This window comes from Rhagoletis zephyria, unplaced genomic scaffold, assembly GCF_001687245.7.
Source record: "Rhagoletis zephyria isolate East Lansing unplaced genomic scaffold, Rhagoletis_zephyria_1.1 Rzeph_scaffold_03216, whole genome shotgun sequence".
In the NCBI taxonomy this organism is placed as follows: domain Eukaryota; kingdom Metazoa; phylum Arthropoda; class Insecta; order Diptera; family Tephritidae; genus Rhagoletis; species Rhagoletis zephyria.
This window is the reverse complement of record NW_016160299.1, coordinates 1-12,203: the sequence shown is the minus strand read 5'-3', so window position 1 is coordinate 12,203 and position 12,203 is coordinate 1. Positions and strand designations below refer to the sequence as shown.

Genomic DNA, 12,203 nt, shown 5'->3' with positions numbered 1-12,203 from the left:
CTTACCACCACTTTTTTTTTAAATTTGGTAGAATTTTGTAAATAAAAAAATATGTTTTCTTTAAAATATAGTTCAAACCGCAACAAAAACTAATATAAATAAAAATTTTTAAATTTCAAATTCTTAAAAAAAGTGTTTAGGAAAATTTCCAGTACGCGGTTTAATATTAGCCCACTTAATTTTTGTATAATAAAGGCAAGTGTGAAGTAGCTTAAAGTTCTGGTTGATTTTCGAGAATATTTTTCAATACGATGTTGCGCATTTTTCCCATATACATACATGAAAAGCATTTATTACATGGAAAAAAACTACACAAGACCCGTCGGCTAAAAAATTGTTAAAAATCATCAAGAATTTTGAGCTACATCAAACTTGCAAAAAATTGCACTAAAATTAAATGGGTTATTGAACTACATACTCGAAATTTTCTTAAAAATGTTTATTAAAAAGTTTGAAATTTTGCTAAAAATTTTATTAATTTTCAATTCGTCGGAATATTTTTTTTTATGTATGTATGTTACCGCATAACTTCGGACCACGTTAACCGATTTAAGTCCGATGGTCCTTGGATCATGAAGAAATTAACGATAATCTTAAATTTTTAAACGAGAATTGAAGTTGGTTTTGTTTTTTGCTTAAAAATTACTTGTTATTATATTATTTTTGTTGCGGTTTGAACTATGTTTAAAAAATTTTTTTTTTTTTTATTAATTTACAAAATTTTAAAAATTTGTGGTAAGGTTTGCATGGCGACAAATATATATGACTCCTGACTTGAAAAAGCTATTTAAAAAATTCAGTGAAATGTTGCATACTATATGGGTATTAAATAATAGGGAAAAATCTGTAGAATTAAAAAGAAATTAAATTTTGTAAAAAAATATATGTTAAGAACTAATATATGTATGTATAGTTTGCGTTAAAAAAATAAATATTTAAAGGAGGTTAGTGAACCTATTCGCCCTTGTGCACCAAAAAATTAATTTTTTTTTAATTCCCGAGAATTTTCTCTTTTATTTTATACTCATATTGTTATTGTACATTGCACTGAATTTTTAAAATATTTTTTTGAACTAACTATATTCTCAAAATTCCAAACTACTTTGTTAACAAATCCTGACGTCATAGTGAAAACTAAAACCCAAATTTAACTATATCTGGGCCCTTTCTTGGTGATTAAATTGATTTTTCTGTGTATTTTAATATTTTTTTTGTCGCACGGTATAATCAATACCAAAAATATACATAAATATATAAAAATTATTTAAAAGTTTATATTTAAGTTTATTTTATAAAAACTGTATACGTTCATACATACTACAGATACATTTAATTACATACATACATACAGCTAAAAACTATAAAAATAAAATTTAAAATTACATAAGTATGCATATGCGATATCAAAGTTATACTCCATATCATAACTTAACTATGAGAAATATTAATTTGATGGAAATATATATATATATTTAATGTTTAAAAAAATACACAAAAACAAAGTCATTTAAATAAGAATTTACTACATATTCAAGTGAAAACTTGTTACTTTTCTTATTGAGAATTTGCTAAAGTGTTTTGTTACATGCATTGTAGTATCGCAAAAAAAAATATATACTCAATAAAATAAAACACAGAATCGCATTTCTATTTAATTTGCTTGACACAAAAAAGGTAAGCATATCACACCTCTAGATCTAAAGTGAGCTAACTAAAAAATTCAAAGAGGCAAATTTAACTGCGCGTGGATCGCACAGATTCAATGCAATTAATACAAAAACAGGTATAACCGTTATTTTTTTAGTTAATGTGTATAATCATGAAGAAGAAAATATCTCCATTAATTGGATGTAAGTCCTATGATGTGATTTATGCAAAAAAAATCGCCAAAACATTTTTTTGTTGATCGCACTTTAGATGTAGGTTTACGATTTGTATATAACAGACTGCGCGAACTTACACACATATGTATCTATATATGTATGTATGTACATACACTCCCCTCCCTAAGGATTTACATACCCTAAAAATTCCTCTTTTAGCTGATTCCTTTCTTGAGGCAGTGGCGGAATTTTCTTTCCAACGCTTTGAAAAAGTTCACTAAGGATGGTATAATTGATGAATTGAAGTGGAAGTGAACGGGCTAATAAAAAAAACAGAATCATAGAGATTAACAAATATGTACCTTAAACTAGCCAGATTACTGATTTCAGAAATGGCCGCCAGAATAATAGCACCAGCACAAGCGCAGTAAGTGTTTTACACCAGGCGCCGGGCTCTATGGCACACAAAGTGGAAAATGAGCTTTTCTTTGTGTGTGTGCCATTTGGGGCATGTGCTGGCAAGTACGGTGATCCTAGGCAGTATATGTAGATATATGGAGGCACTGAGCCTACAATTGCCTCGCCACTCCCTTACTTGGATTAAATATCGACCAGTTCATGACCAATGGCTCCACTGTGGCTCGCCACTCAAATACGGAAAACCCCATCCTTCGATGCGATCAGTATATAGAGCTAAAGGAGTCCTACAGGGCATATTACCCTGCGCAGCGAGGGCAATAGAAGGAAAGCGGTGGAAGAGCGGCAGCATTGAGTACTGCCTAATAGTTACACTAGATGTTAAAAATGCGTTGAACACCGCAAATTGGCAAAAAATACTGTGCGCGCTACGGAACTTTAACGTCCCAGCGTATTTGATAGGACTGATCACCAACTACTACCAAAATAGGATTCTACTATGCGACACGCAAACTGGCCTGTTAGAATACACAGTTTCAGGCGGTGTCCCTCAGGGATCCGTACTAGGACCACTCCTTTGGAACGTCATGTATGATGGCATCCTGCGCTTGCATGTTCCCGCGGAAGCGAAGATAATCGTGTTCGCAGACGACGTTACCGTAGTAGTTGTTGCTAAACATTTATCCGAGGTAGAACGATGTGCGGAAGTAACCGTTGCTGCCAACGTGGATTGGCTTACATCGAAGGGCCTTGTGCTGGCCGAGCAGAAAACAGAGCTTCTTCTAAAAAGCAAACAGCAAATCAGAGAGCAGGCAGAAATAAGAGTTAAAGGATCCACTGTGCAGTCGAAACCCTCACTCAAGTACCTAGGCATCAAGTTCGACTCGATGCTCAAAATTTAACGACCACTTGGACTACGTTTCCGAAAAAAGCATCGTCCTCCTATGGAGCACTCTCAAAACGCATGCTCAACACAAGAGTTCCAAGACATAACGTAAGGAAGTTGGTAGCTGGTGTTCTCAAGTCCGTTATTCTCTACGGGTCGGAGGTTTGGGCAACTGCATGCGACACGCCGTCGTACATCAAGGGAATACGATCAGTGTATACACTTTGCGCACTAAGAGTCTGCTCGGCATTCCATACGGTGTCAGAAGATACAGCGCTGGTCATCTCAGCGCTACATCCTATCGAACTCTTGGTCCAAGAAACGTCCGGTTTCTTGCACGGTGAGCCCCACGGAAATTGCTGAAATCGCGAGCGAGGCGTCGCACAATGGAGCAGTGACAACACCGATGGGATCACTCCAACAGCGGTCGGTGGACGCACAGGCTTATACCACATATAGAAAGCTGGCTGGGAAGAAAACATGAAGAAGTAGAATTTAATGTCACGCAACTTCTAAGTGGGTACGGCTGCTTTAGAGCGTACTTCTTCCGCTTTAAATTAGATGATGCCGAAATTGTCTACTCAGTAAAAAGTAGTACTTATTGGAAAGGGGTAACTCTGCGTTGGATTTCAAGGCTGACATTATTATCGGTGTTAATGCTAAATCCCAGACAAATGAAGTTCTCTACCTTTCGAAATTATAACTGTCAACCCTGACGTAGGGGCAAAGCGTTAATGCGCTGACTGATTGTCTGATGACAGGAGATGATGTCGATGTCTGAGCATACGCCAGCAATTGTACGCTCGTGTAATAAGTGGTTCAGTTCTGTAGCTCTTATTACCTTCTCCAACTCCACATCAACAAACGACTCGGAAAAGTCCTTCTAGCGCAGCTGTTGATATTGTTCATTTTATGTACAGTGATAATCAGTTTTCGGTAATTTCAGATAACGCGGCGCATAGGCATTTCCTTTTCGTGCTGTCTAAAGTAGCTTTGAAGTCGGAAAATAGATTGTGCGTGTATTCCTTTCTCGCAGGTCTTCTATGATGAATACTTGGTCCGTGGTGGATTTTCCAGGTGTAAAGCCGCACTGATAAAGCCTAATCTATTCGTTCACGGTGGACTTCAATCTTTCATACGCTTGATAAGACTTATTCAGCTTAGAAGGCCGATCCCACAGTAGTTGGGGCAAATGGCGTGCTCACCTTTCTGGTCGATTGGGCAGAGCACACTTAAATTCTAGTCGTCGGGCATGAGTTCGTCCGACCATATTCTGCATAAGAGTTGATGCATGCACCTTATCAGCTCCTCGCTACTACACTTAAATAGGTCAGCTGGAAGACCGTCAGCTCCTGCAGATTTGTTGTTTTTCAGCCGCGAAATTGCTAAACATACCTTGTCATATTTAGTTGATGGCGGTCTTTCACTAGGAGCTCGGATTTATTTCCTCTGCAGGTTTCAGCGTTATTAAAATTTATTAGAGTGGAAGAATGTTTGTTCCCTTCGCAGTCCTTACTCTTGTTAAATAATCATGAGACTAGATAAGTTTACAAGTTTCTTGTCCTCCGCCTTGGCACCTTCGATGAGTAAGACTCACAGAACACGCTATATCTTTATTGCAATTAGCAGAGGACACAATTGAGGGGTTGTCTAATTGCTCTTAGTAGTACCTAAGCGCGCATGTCGTTAGAGTTTGCTGTGGCAACTTCATCCCTGTTTTCTTCAGGCAGAAGTTTCATATGTATATTCAGTTCCTCCCATTAGCTTCCGGCAAGTCCGAATAGGCTTAGCACTATGATAGATTGTTATTAATAACACAGGTCTGCAAAAAAATGGGTTCGGAATGTTCTATAAAATGACACTACACATTTCCGAAGTAATTTTTTGCGTCAAATCCGAATCCGGGGTTTAAATTGCTCTATCACGTCAGGACTTTGAGATATCCTAACCTAAAAGTGCAAAAAACGCTGTTTTTGCCCATTTTTGAGGTTATGTAGCTACGAAGATTTTGCTCTTCATAAAAAAGTAGACGTGGTATTTTAAAGTATAAGTCTTCCTCTTTTAAATGCCGTTGAGTTTGCTCAAATATCTTAATTTTTCACTGAGATATCGCATTTTGAAGTATGTATGTAATCGACCGTATCACGTCTCATGTTATCTCAATGGATTTTCGAATATCGAAAAATTCACAAACATGGAAACTTCAAAATGCGATATCTCAGTGAAAAATAAAGATATTTAAGCAAACTCAACGGCATTTAAAAGAGGAAGACTTATACTTTAAAATACCACGTTTACTTTTTTATGAAGAGCAAAATCTGCGTAGCTACATAACCTCAAAAATGGGCAAAAACAGCGTTTTTGCACTTTTAGGTTAGGATATCTCAAAATCCTGACGTGATAGAGCAATTTAAACCCCGGATTCGGATTCTACGCAAAAAATTACTTCGAAAATGACCCTACACTTTCCTAGAACAAAACGTTGTTGACCTGTGTAATTTATCGGAATGCATATTTTTGTCCCTGTTTCTGGAGAAAATAAGTATAGTAGTATTCATATTTACTCATAAAATTAAGTCCTTAAACAGATAGGTATGTGTGTAGGTTTTCTTTTATTTATTTATATACATACATACATTTATAGCGATTGATATTCAAAGACTTTTAAATTTTTAAAATAATGATTTTTTTTTCGTGAACACTTTTTCCTGAGCGTCCTTTGACGATGAATCATGAATTCCCCCCAGAAGCATTATAATCGACACATATTACGCTACAATACTATTGGCGGCCGGTGGAGCAATTGGCGCTTGGACAGTGCTAACTTCCTGGGTGCTCGCGCCGACGGGATTCAAATTAAACCAATCGAACAATGAACGAATGTATTGATCTAACTGACTGAAATTCACACCATTCTGTTCGAGTTGTGTAATTATGCGTTTCGATTCCGGGAAGGCCAAAACGCGTTCATATACCGGACGCAAAGCCTTCAATTTCTCCCAGAATTGGGCGAGACTACCGCCTTGGATTACCTTTGCGTTGATTTGGGCGCGCAACATCTCCTGTGGGAAGTATGCAAGGAATTCATTGAAAAATCCTTGCCAGCCATACACCGACCAGTAAGGTGTTGGATTGAAGAGACTCAAAATTTCTTCGGATTCCTCGAATTCTAAAGAACCGCCGCCAGACAACATCAACTGAGAGCGCACCCACGACTGGAATTGTATGATCTCCGGCTGGGCGTAAAGGCGCATACGCACCATGAAGGCATCGTGGGAATTTATGATGCGTATAATAGCCTGGAACTCCGCATCGTTGAGCAGATAACGTATGACCAACTTGTTAAGTGGCTTAGCGGGTATAAGGCGATACAACTGTTCGAGGTCCTGTGTTAGGGTAGCCGGTGGTGGTGGTGGTGGTGCGACAGCAGGTTTAGTGGCAGGAGGTAGAGCCCAGCTGGAGCAAAGGCTACACACAATAGCCAATGTGATGATGAAACGTTTCATTCTCGATGACTATTTACTGACTAGTATTCGGTTTAAATTCCGGCGATTTTACGTTCGAAAGGGCTTTCACTTTATTAATGATGGCACTATTACTGCTGCTGAGGCTTTTATATTAAAAGCAATTAAATGGATAAAAAACTACGAGAGTAACAAATCTGTATCTACAGTGATAAGTACACTCCGCTTCACTTGAATAAGTACACACTTTTTAGTCGAGATCAAAGCTTATATCTGGACTGCTGGGCATCAGAGACACTTCGTTTTAATTTCATTTTGTGCCTTTTCAAGTTAATCAAAACAATAACCATAATTTTCATGTACATATTTAGTTTGATAAAATGTGGAATAAAATCCAAAGTGTTTTCTTCATTTTCACCGCTTTCTTAGAAATGGATCATTCTTCAAAATGAGATTAAAACGAAGCTACAAGCGATGCCTACAAGTCCAGTTATAAGCTCGAATCATGATAAAAAAAAATGTGCTCTTATTCAAGTGAAGCGGATTGTATGTACATATGTATGTAGATATTTAGTTTAGAAAATTGCTTCAGCTGCTGCCTCGCTGCGGCAAAAATTCTCTATGAACATAACATTCTGCTTACGCCTGAGAATAGGATGGAAACTTGACAGTGAGGATAAACATTTACATTCTTTGGCGGTAAACAGATAAGCTAAAGTAAGCCCATGTTGAAAACAAATGTAATGAAGGAGAATATTCCACATATGTATAGTGTTTTTGTTTAACTCGTTATTAGTCATATTTTTATCAATACTAATAACTTTTTTTGGAAGCAATATTAGCAAAGCGAAAACTGATTTACGTAAAATTGTGTGGAAGCATAAGTATACATATATTTCGGGCCTCAACTGATTGTGGTCCCTTTTGAAGTTCAAAAATTTCCCAACCGGCATCGACAAACTGCTTAAAAATTTTGCTTGGTAAATGTTTTTTTTTTTTAACAATTCTAAGACCATAAAAATATTTACATAATTGGGGTATTTACAACGTTGTCGTAAGTGTCGTATTGTTGTATGTCGTAAACTTTAAGGTACCATCAAAGTCATATTATGAATTTTGGCAGTGTTAAAAAATATTTAGTTGTGGTTTCAAGTTCTCTAAACATTTATTTAAGTTTTTAAAGCTTACGGCATACGACAATATGACACTTACGACATCGTTGTGAATCCCTCATATATTTCTTCTTCTTTTTATTTCGTGCTACAACCGTTTTTCGGTTTGGACCTGGATCAAAAAACTTTGCAAATTTTTTTTTAACCCAAGAAAAAGCTAAGAAAGAATGTTCCCAAAGTTATGGTAGTTTGTTCTGTTTGTATAATATTTGAACGGTAAACAGTACCAAGTTTTTGAAATATTAAGTGTTTTTAATATGGTAATTATTTTTATAAGTTCGAGGCTGAATTTTACTATGAATATTTGAAGTAAAAAAGGCCAGAAAAAAGCCGGGAAGTCAGACCGAAAGTTCTGAGGCAATGGCTTAAAATTATATGCTAAGTCTAGCCTCAAAACGGCTAACCTGGTCACACTGCGCGTAAATGAGTCACCTTTAATGCGGATGGTGGCCAATCCCTCACTGATGAGGTAAACCCAGAGACAAATCGGAATCTCCGTCTAACCATAAATCCAACCACACATTTCTGTGACGTGGTATTGCCGCTATTAAAAACGTTGCATATATAGTGATGGCAAAAAAAATGAGTAATCGATTAATTGGTTAATTGATTAATCGAAAGCATTCGACTAATAATTGCAACTAATCGTAAGAAATTAACCGATGAATCGGTCGTTTCGATGAAAATCGAAAATTAATAATAACCATTTACATAAGTTATAAAAACTGACTGTTTTATTTAAGAATACATTTCTTGTTTAATTATGGAAGCTTGCGCCATTAATTAAGTGCGCAAACAATAAAGAAAACTAAAAACAAAGGGAAATAATAAATAAAAATATGTAAAGTAGTATGTATACCATCTGTTATACACCCTGTGTCAAAATTATAAGCGCACCACATTTTTTTTTTGTTTTTGTTATTTAATTTTAGTTATTTTTTTTAATATAGCTTATTCTTTAGCCAAAACCGCATAAATATAAATTTGTGCAATATTAAAAAAAAAAATCAACAAACATCCCTAAACATTTCCGAGCCTTTTAATTCGATTTCTTCGAAAGATTTTCAGTATTTGAGTCTCAGTATTGAGTTGAGCCCATAGAATTTTTGTATAAAAAATTGCCAGATTGATACATTTTATGCGTTCTTAGCATTTAATCGTCGAAGGAGTGTAGAAAACAAACTGCTCTCAGTTTCAGGTGCAGTCTCGTTCTGATCATTTGTATGTAGGACTGGATTGAAAGATACCTATTAGTTGCCCGCAGCTGTATTTATTCATACATACGCTAATGCTTGGATGAAATATAAAATGAAAGTTTTTTTTTAACAAATGCACGTGAGTTTATCAGCATGCGGTCCTAAAACAATCTCGTGCTGTACAAAATTGAAAATATTCTACCGCAAACACCACGCGAGCTTATTATTTATGCGCAAGTTTAACACCTGTTATCAAATGCTTACGTATGTTTGTAATACAAAATAAGCACGTTTGTAGCATTATAAATTTTTGGTATTGTGCTACTTCATAAAAAAAAAACGGTAACTCATCTTCTCTAATTTCTGCGTTCTTTGCAAAATCGTGTATGTAAAAAACTCACCTTTGCCTATTGGTATGTAGTTTATTACTCCAAAACTACCGAACCGATTGACACGAAACTTATAGCGATCCGACTGACCACTACATCCTTTTATACAACTGTCAGTTCAGCTATAAGCATTTCAAATTTGCTACATTTTTCCAGCGCAGTTTTGATTGCGATTCTGAGGTAGTTGTGATCTGGAAGGTTGAGCTAGCACTCAGTCAATCCAGGGTCGAATGGAATTCCCACTTCCACCACTAAATGAAACACCATGTTTATGTGTTATGTTATGTTTGTGATATACGTCATCAGTTATATCAGCGGAAGTCATCAGATCTTCCATGGCAAACCTACTGGCTATTACTGCTGAGGCAGCCACGACGTGCCACTACCACTGCCAAATGTGTTAGATAGCTTGTCGAGCTCAAATTTGTCCAGATAAACATCCTCTAGTTGCCCCTGCGTAGCTACGCGTAGTGAGCACCTATTCTGCAGGATTGGCTCCATTAATTGGCCTGCGATGTCCGCATCGACCTCACTCTTCCGCGAGTCTGCCACTTCGTTTGCCGTAGCCTTTTTTCTAAGGCCCAACGAAACTGAATCTGTAATTTAGGTAGAAGTTTATGCTGTTTTACTAGTCCTAATCTCTGCTCCGACCCTCGATCTGCGCTTTGAATAGCCCAATAGCGTACTCTGCTAATTTGTCAGCGCTCTTTGGTAGGAATATAGTAATATTGCCTATCGGAGGAATGGCATCCCCTTTTGTAACAGCTTTGGGTTCTTTCCAACCCTTAAGTTTGGAAGGCAACTCTGCAAGCCAGTTCGCTGGTCTATCGTCCTTGCGGTCGATAAAGCACCGTTAGAATACAGCCGGAGTATTCCCTCAATGGTCGCACTATGAGGACCAGTTCTTAGTCAACATTCTCAAGCAGTTCTAGTCTTTGAGAGACGTCTGCGCGAAAGAATTGATTTACCTTGGCTTAAATTGTCGAATCGTACAGTGCCAGGCTAGGCATACGAATTTGAACCGCTCAACGCTGCACAAATTTCCGAGGAGGCCTTCGACAACACATAAGATGGTGGGGTTTGTCGGGCGTTGGAGAGTCCAATGATGCAGGCAATTATCCGCAGATGGATAGGTGGACTGCTCCAAATAATAATCACTTAAAGAAACTGGGACAGCTAGAAACAGCAAAGGGATGCCCGCAAGGAGGAGTTTTATCACTCATTCTCTGGAGCTTAATAGTAGACGAACTGCTATAAATCCCCTCTGACAATGGCATCCGCTGCCAAGGGTACGCAGCTGCGGGAGCACTACTGGTGTGCAGGCGTTTAGCGGGTAAGTCTTGGAGTGCAGCCCAAAGATCCTGAGATGGTTGTACACCATCATAGTACGACCAATAGTGACCTACAGGGCCGCGGCTTGGGCTTAAAGAACTGCCTTGACCACGGTGACACAGTCTCTCGCCAAACTTCAATGTCTAGCTTGTGTATGCATTACAAGAGCAATGCTCGCATGCCCCATGGCAGAGGTAGTTATTGAGCTTGAGCCCTGCACATCGACATAGAGCAGGCTGCCAGAGGTACATAGGGTTACGGTAGAGGCAAGGTCCTATCGTCTAGGAACATGGAGAAGCTAAGATCCTAGCTCCCACTAGCCCTAGGATAGAGCATTGCACTAAGGTTACCAGGAACAACTCCAGTTTGGAGGGGTATATACATTCCAGCACCATTCAGTGGTACTCTGATGACTCCAAAATACCAGAAGGTGTTGGGGCAGGCATTTATGGCCCTAGGATGAAGCTATCCGTGCCTATGTGTAAATACCCGAGCAATCTAATCTAAAAATATATAAACTTCTAATTAACCTCCCCTCGAACACTGCAGATTAAGAGGGCATCTGCACCCTGCTCTCCTACTCCACGCACACAACCGCAGTTGTCAATAACGTACAGAGCCGTAACAAGGTCCTCAATTCGCTCGCCGGCAGAACTTGGGGCAAAGACAAAAAAAACGTTGCTGGCAACATACAAGGCAATTGGCCGGCCGGTTCTAAACTATGCTGCGCCAGTTTGGACGCCGGGGACTAGTTGAACGCAGTGGACGAAGCTACAAACTTGTCAGCACGCCGCACTCCGGACAGCGACTGGGTGCCTTCTGATGACGCCTGAGCACCACCTACACAGCGAGGCCCAAATGCTCCCCGTAAGGGAGCACGATAAAATGCTCTATAAGCAGTTTCTGGTGGGGGACGTGAGCATCCTAATAGACCCTTGCTAGAGGAGGAGAGCCTCCGCCCAGGCACGTCAGGGGCACCTATTCGTTTAAAATGACGCGATCCAGACTTACATCGGCCAACCACTGGTCCCGACGACCTACCGACGAGCGNCCAGCAATACGTAGATCAACCACTGGACCCGACGACATACAGAGATACTTCGCCGCCCTAAACGGGGTTAGATCGCCGAAACAACAGCCCTTGGTCGGGTAATACCCGAGTCATTCTGGTACGTAGAACCGGCTGTCGTGGGACTTTCCGAACTTTCTCGCTTCTTCACTGCAAAGTGTCTAGCCCTCTCCCCTACGAAATCCTCCGCGACCCTGTTCACAACCTGGACGAAAGAGGTCAGGCTACCGCTGGGGATTCACGTCGATGACACACCAATTCCGACGGTGAATAACCCCAAAATACTCGGAGTAACATTCGACAGCCTGCTCTCCTTCTCTGCGCACTCAACCGCTATTGTCAATAAAGTACAGAGCCGCAACAAGGTNCCGAGTCATTCTGGTACGTAGAACCGGCTGTCGTGGGACTTTCCGAACTTTCTCGCTTCTTCACTGCAAAGTGTCTAGCCCTCTCCC

The 12,203-nt window shown here is 39.1% G+C and overlaps 1 protein-coding gene across 1 annotated transcript; it reads right to left on the bottom strand.

The window, feature by feature from the left end:
* Window positions 1–5,849: 5,849 nt before the first annotated feature.
* On the bottom strand, window positions 5,850–6,671 carry LOC108368609 (uncharacterized). Its single transcript, XM_017623493.1, has one exon. It carries the CDS (start codon window positions 6,630–6,632, stop codon window positions 5,895–5,897), a length of 738 nt encoding a protein of 245 aa, XP_017478982.1. The 5' UTR covers window positions 6,633–6,671; the 3' UTR covers window positions 5,850–5,894.
* Between the last annotated feature and the right edge of the window lie 5,532 nt (window positions 6,672–12,203).

Excerpts from the sequence above, each read along its gene's own strand:
- LOC108368609 (XM_017623493.1), bottom strand. The coding sequence starts at position 6,632 with ATGAAACGTTTCATCATCACATTGGCTATTGTGTGTAGCCTTTGCTCC.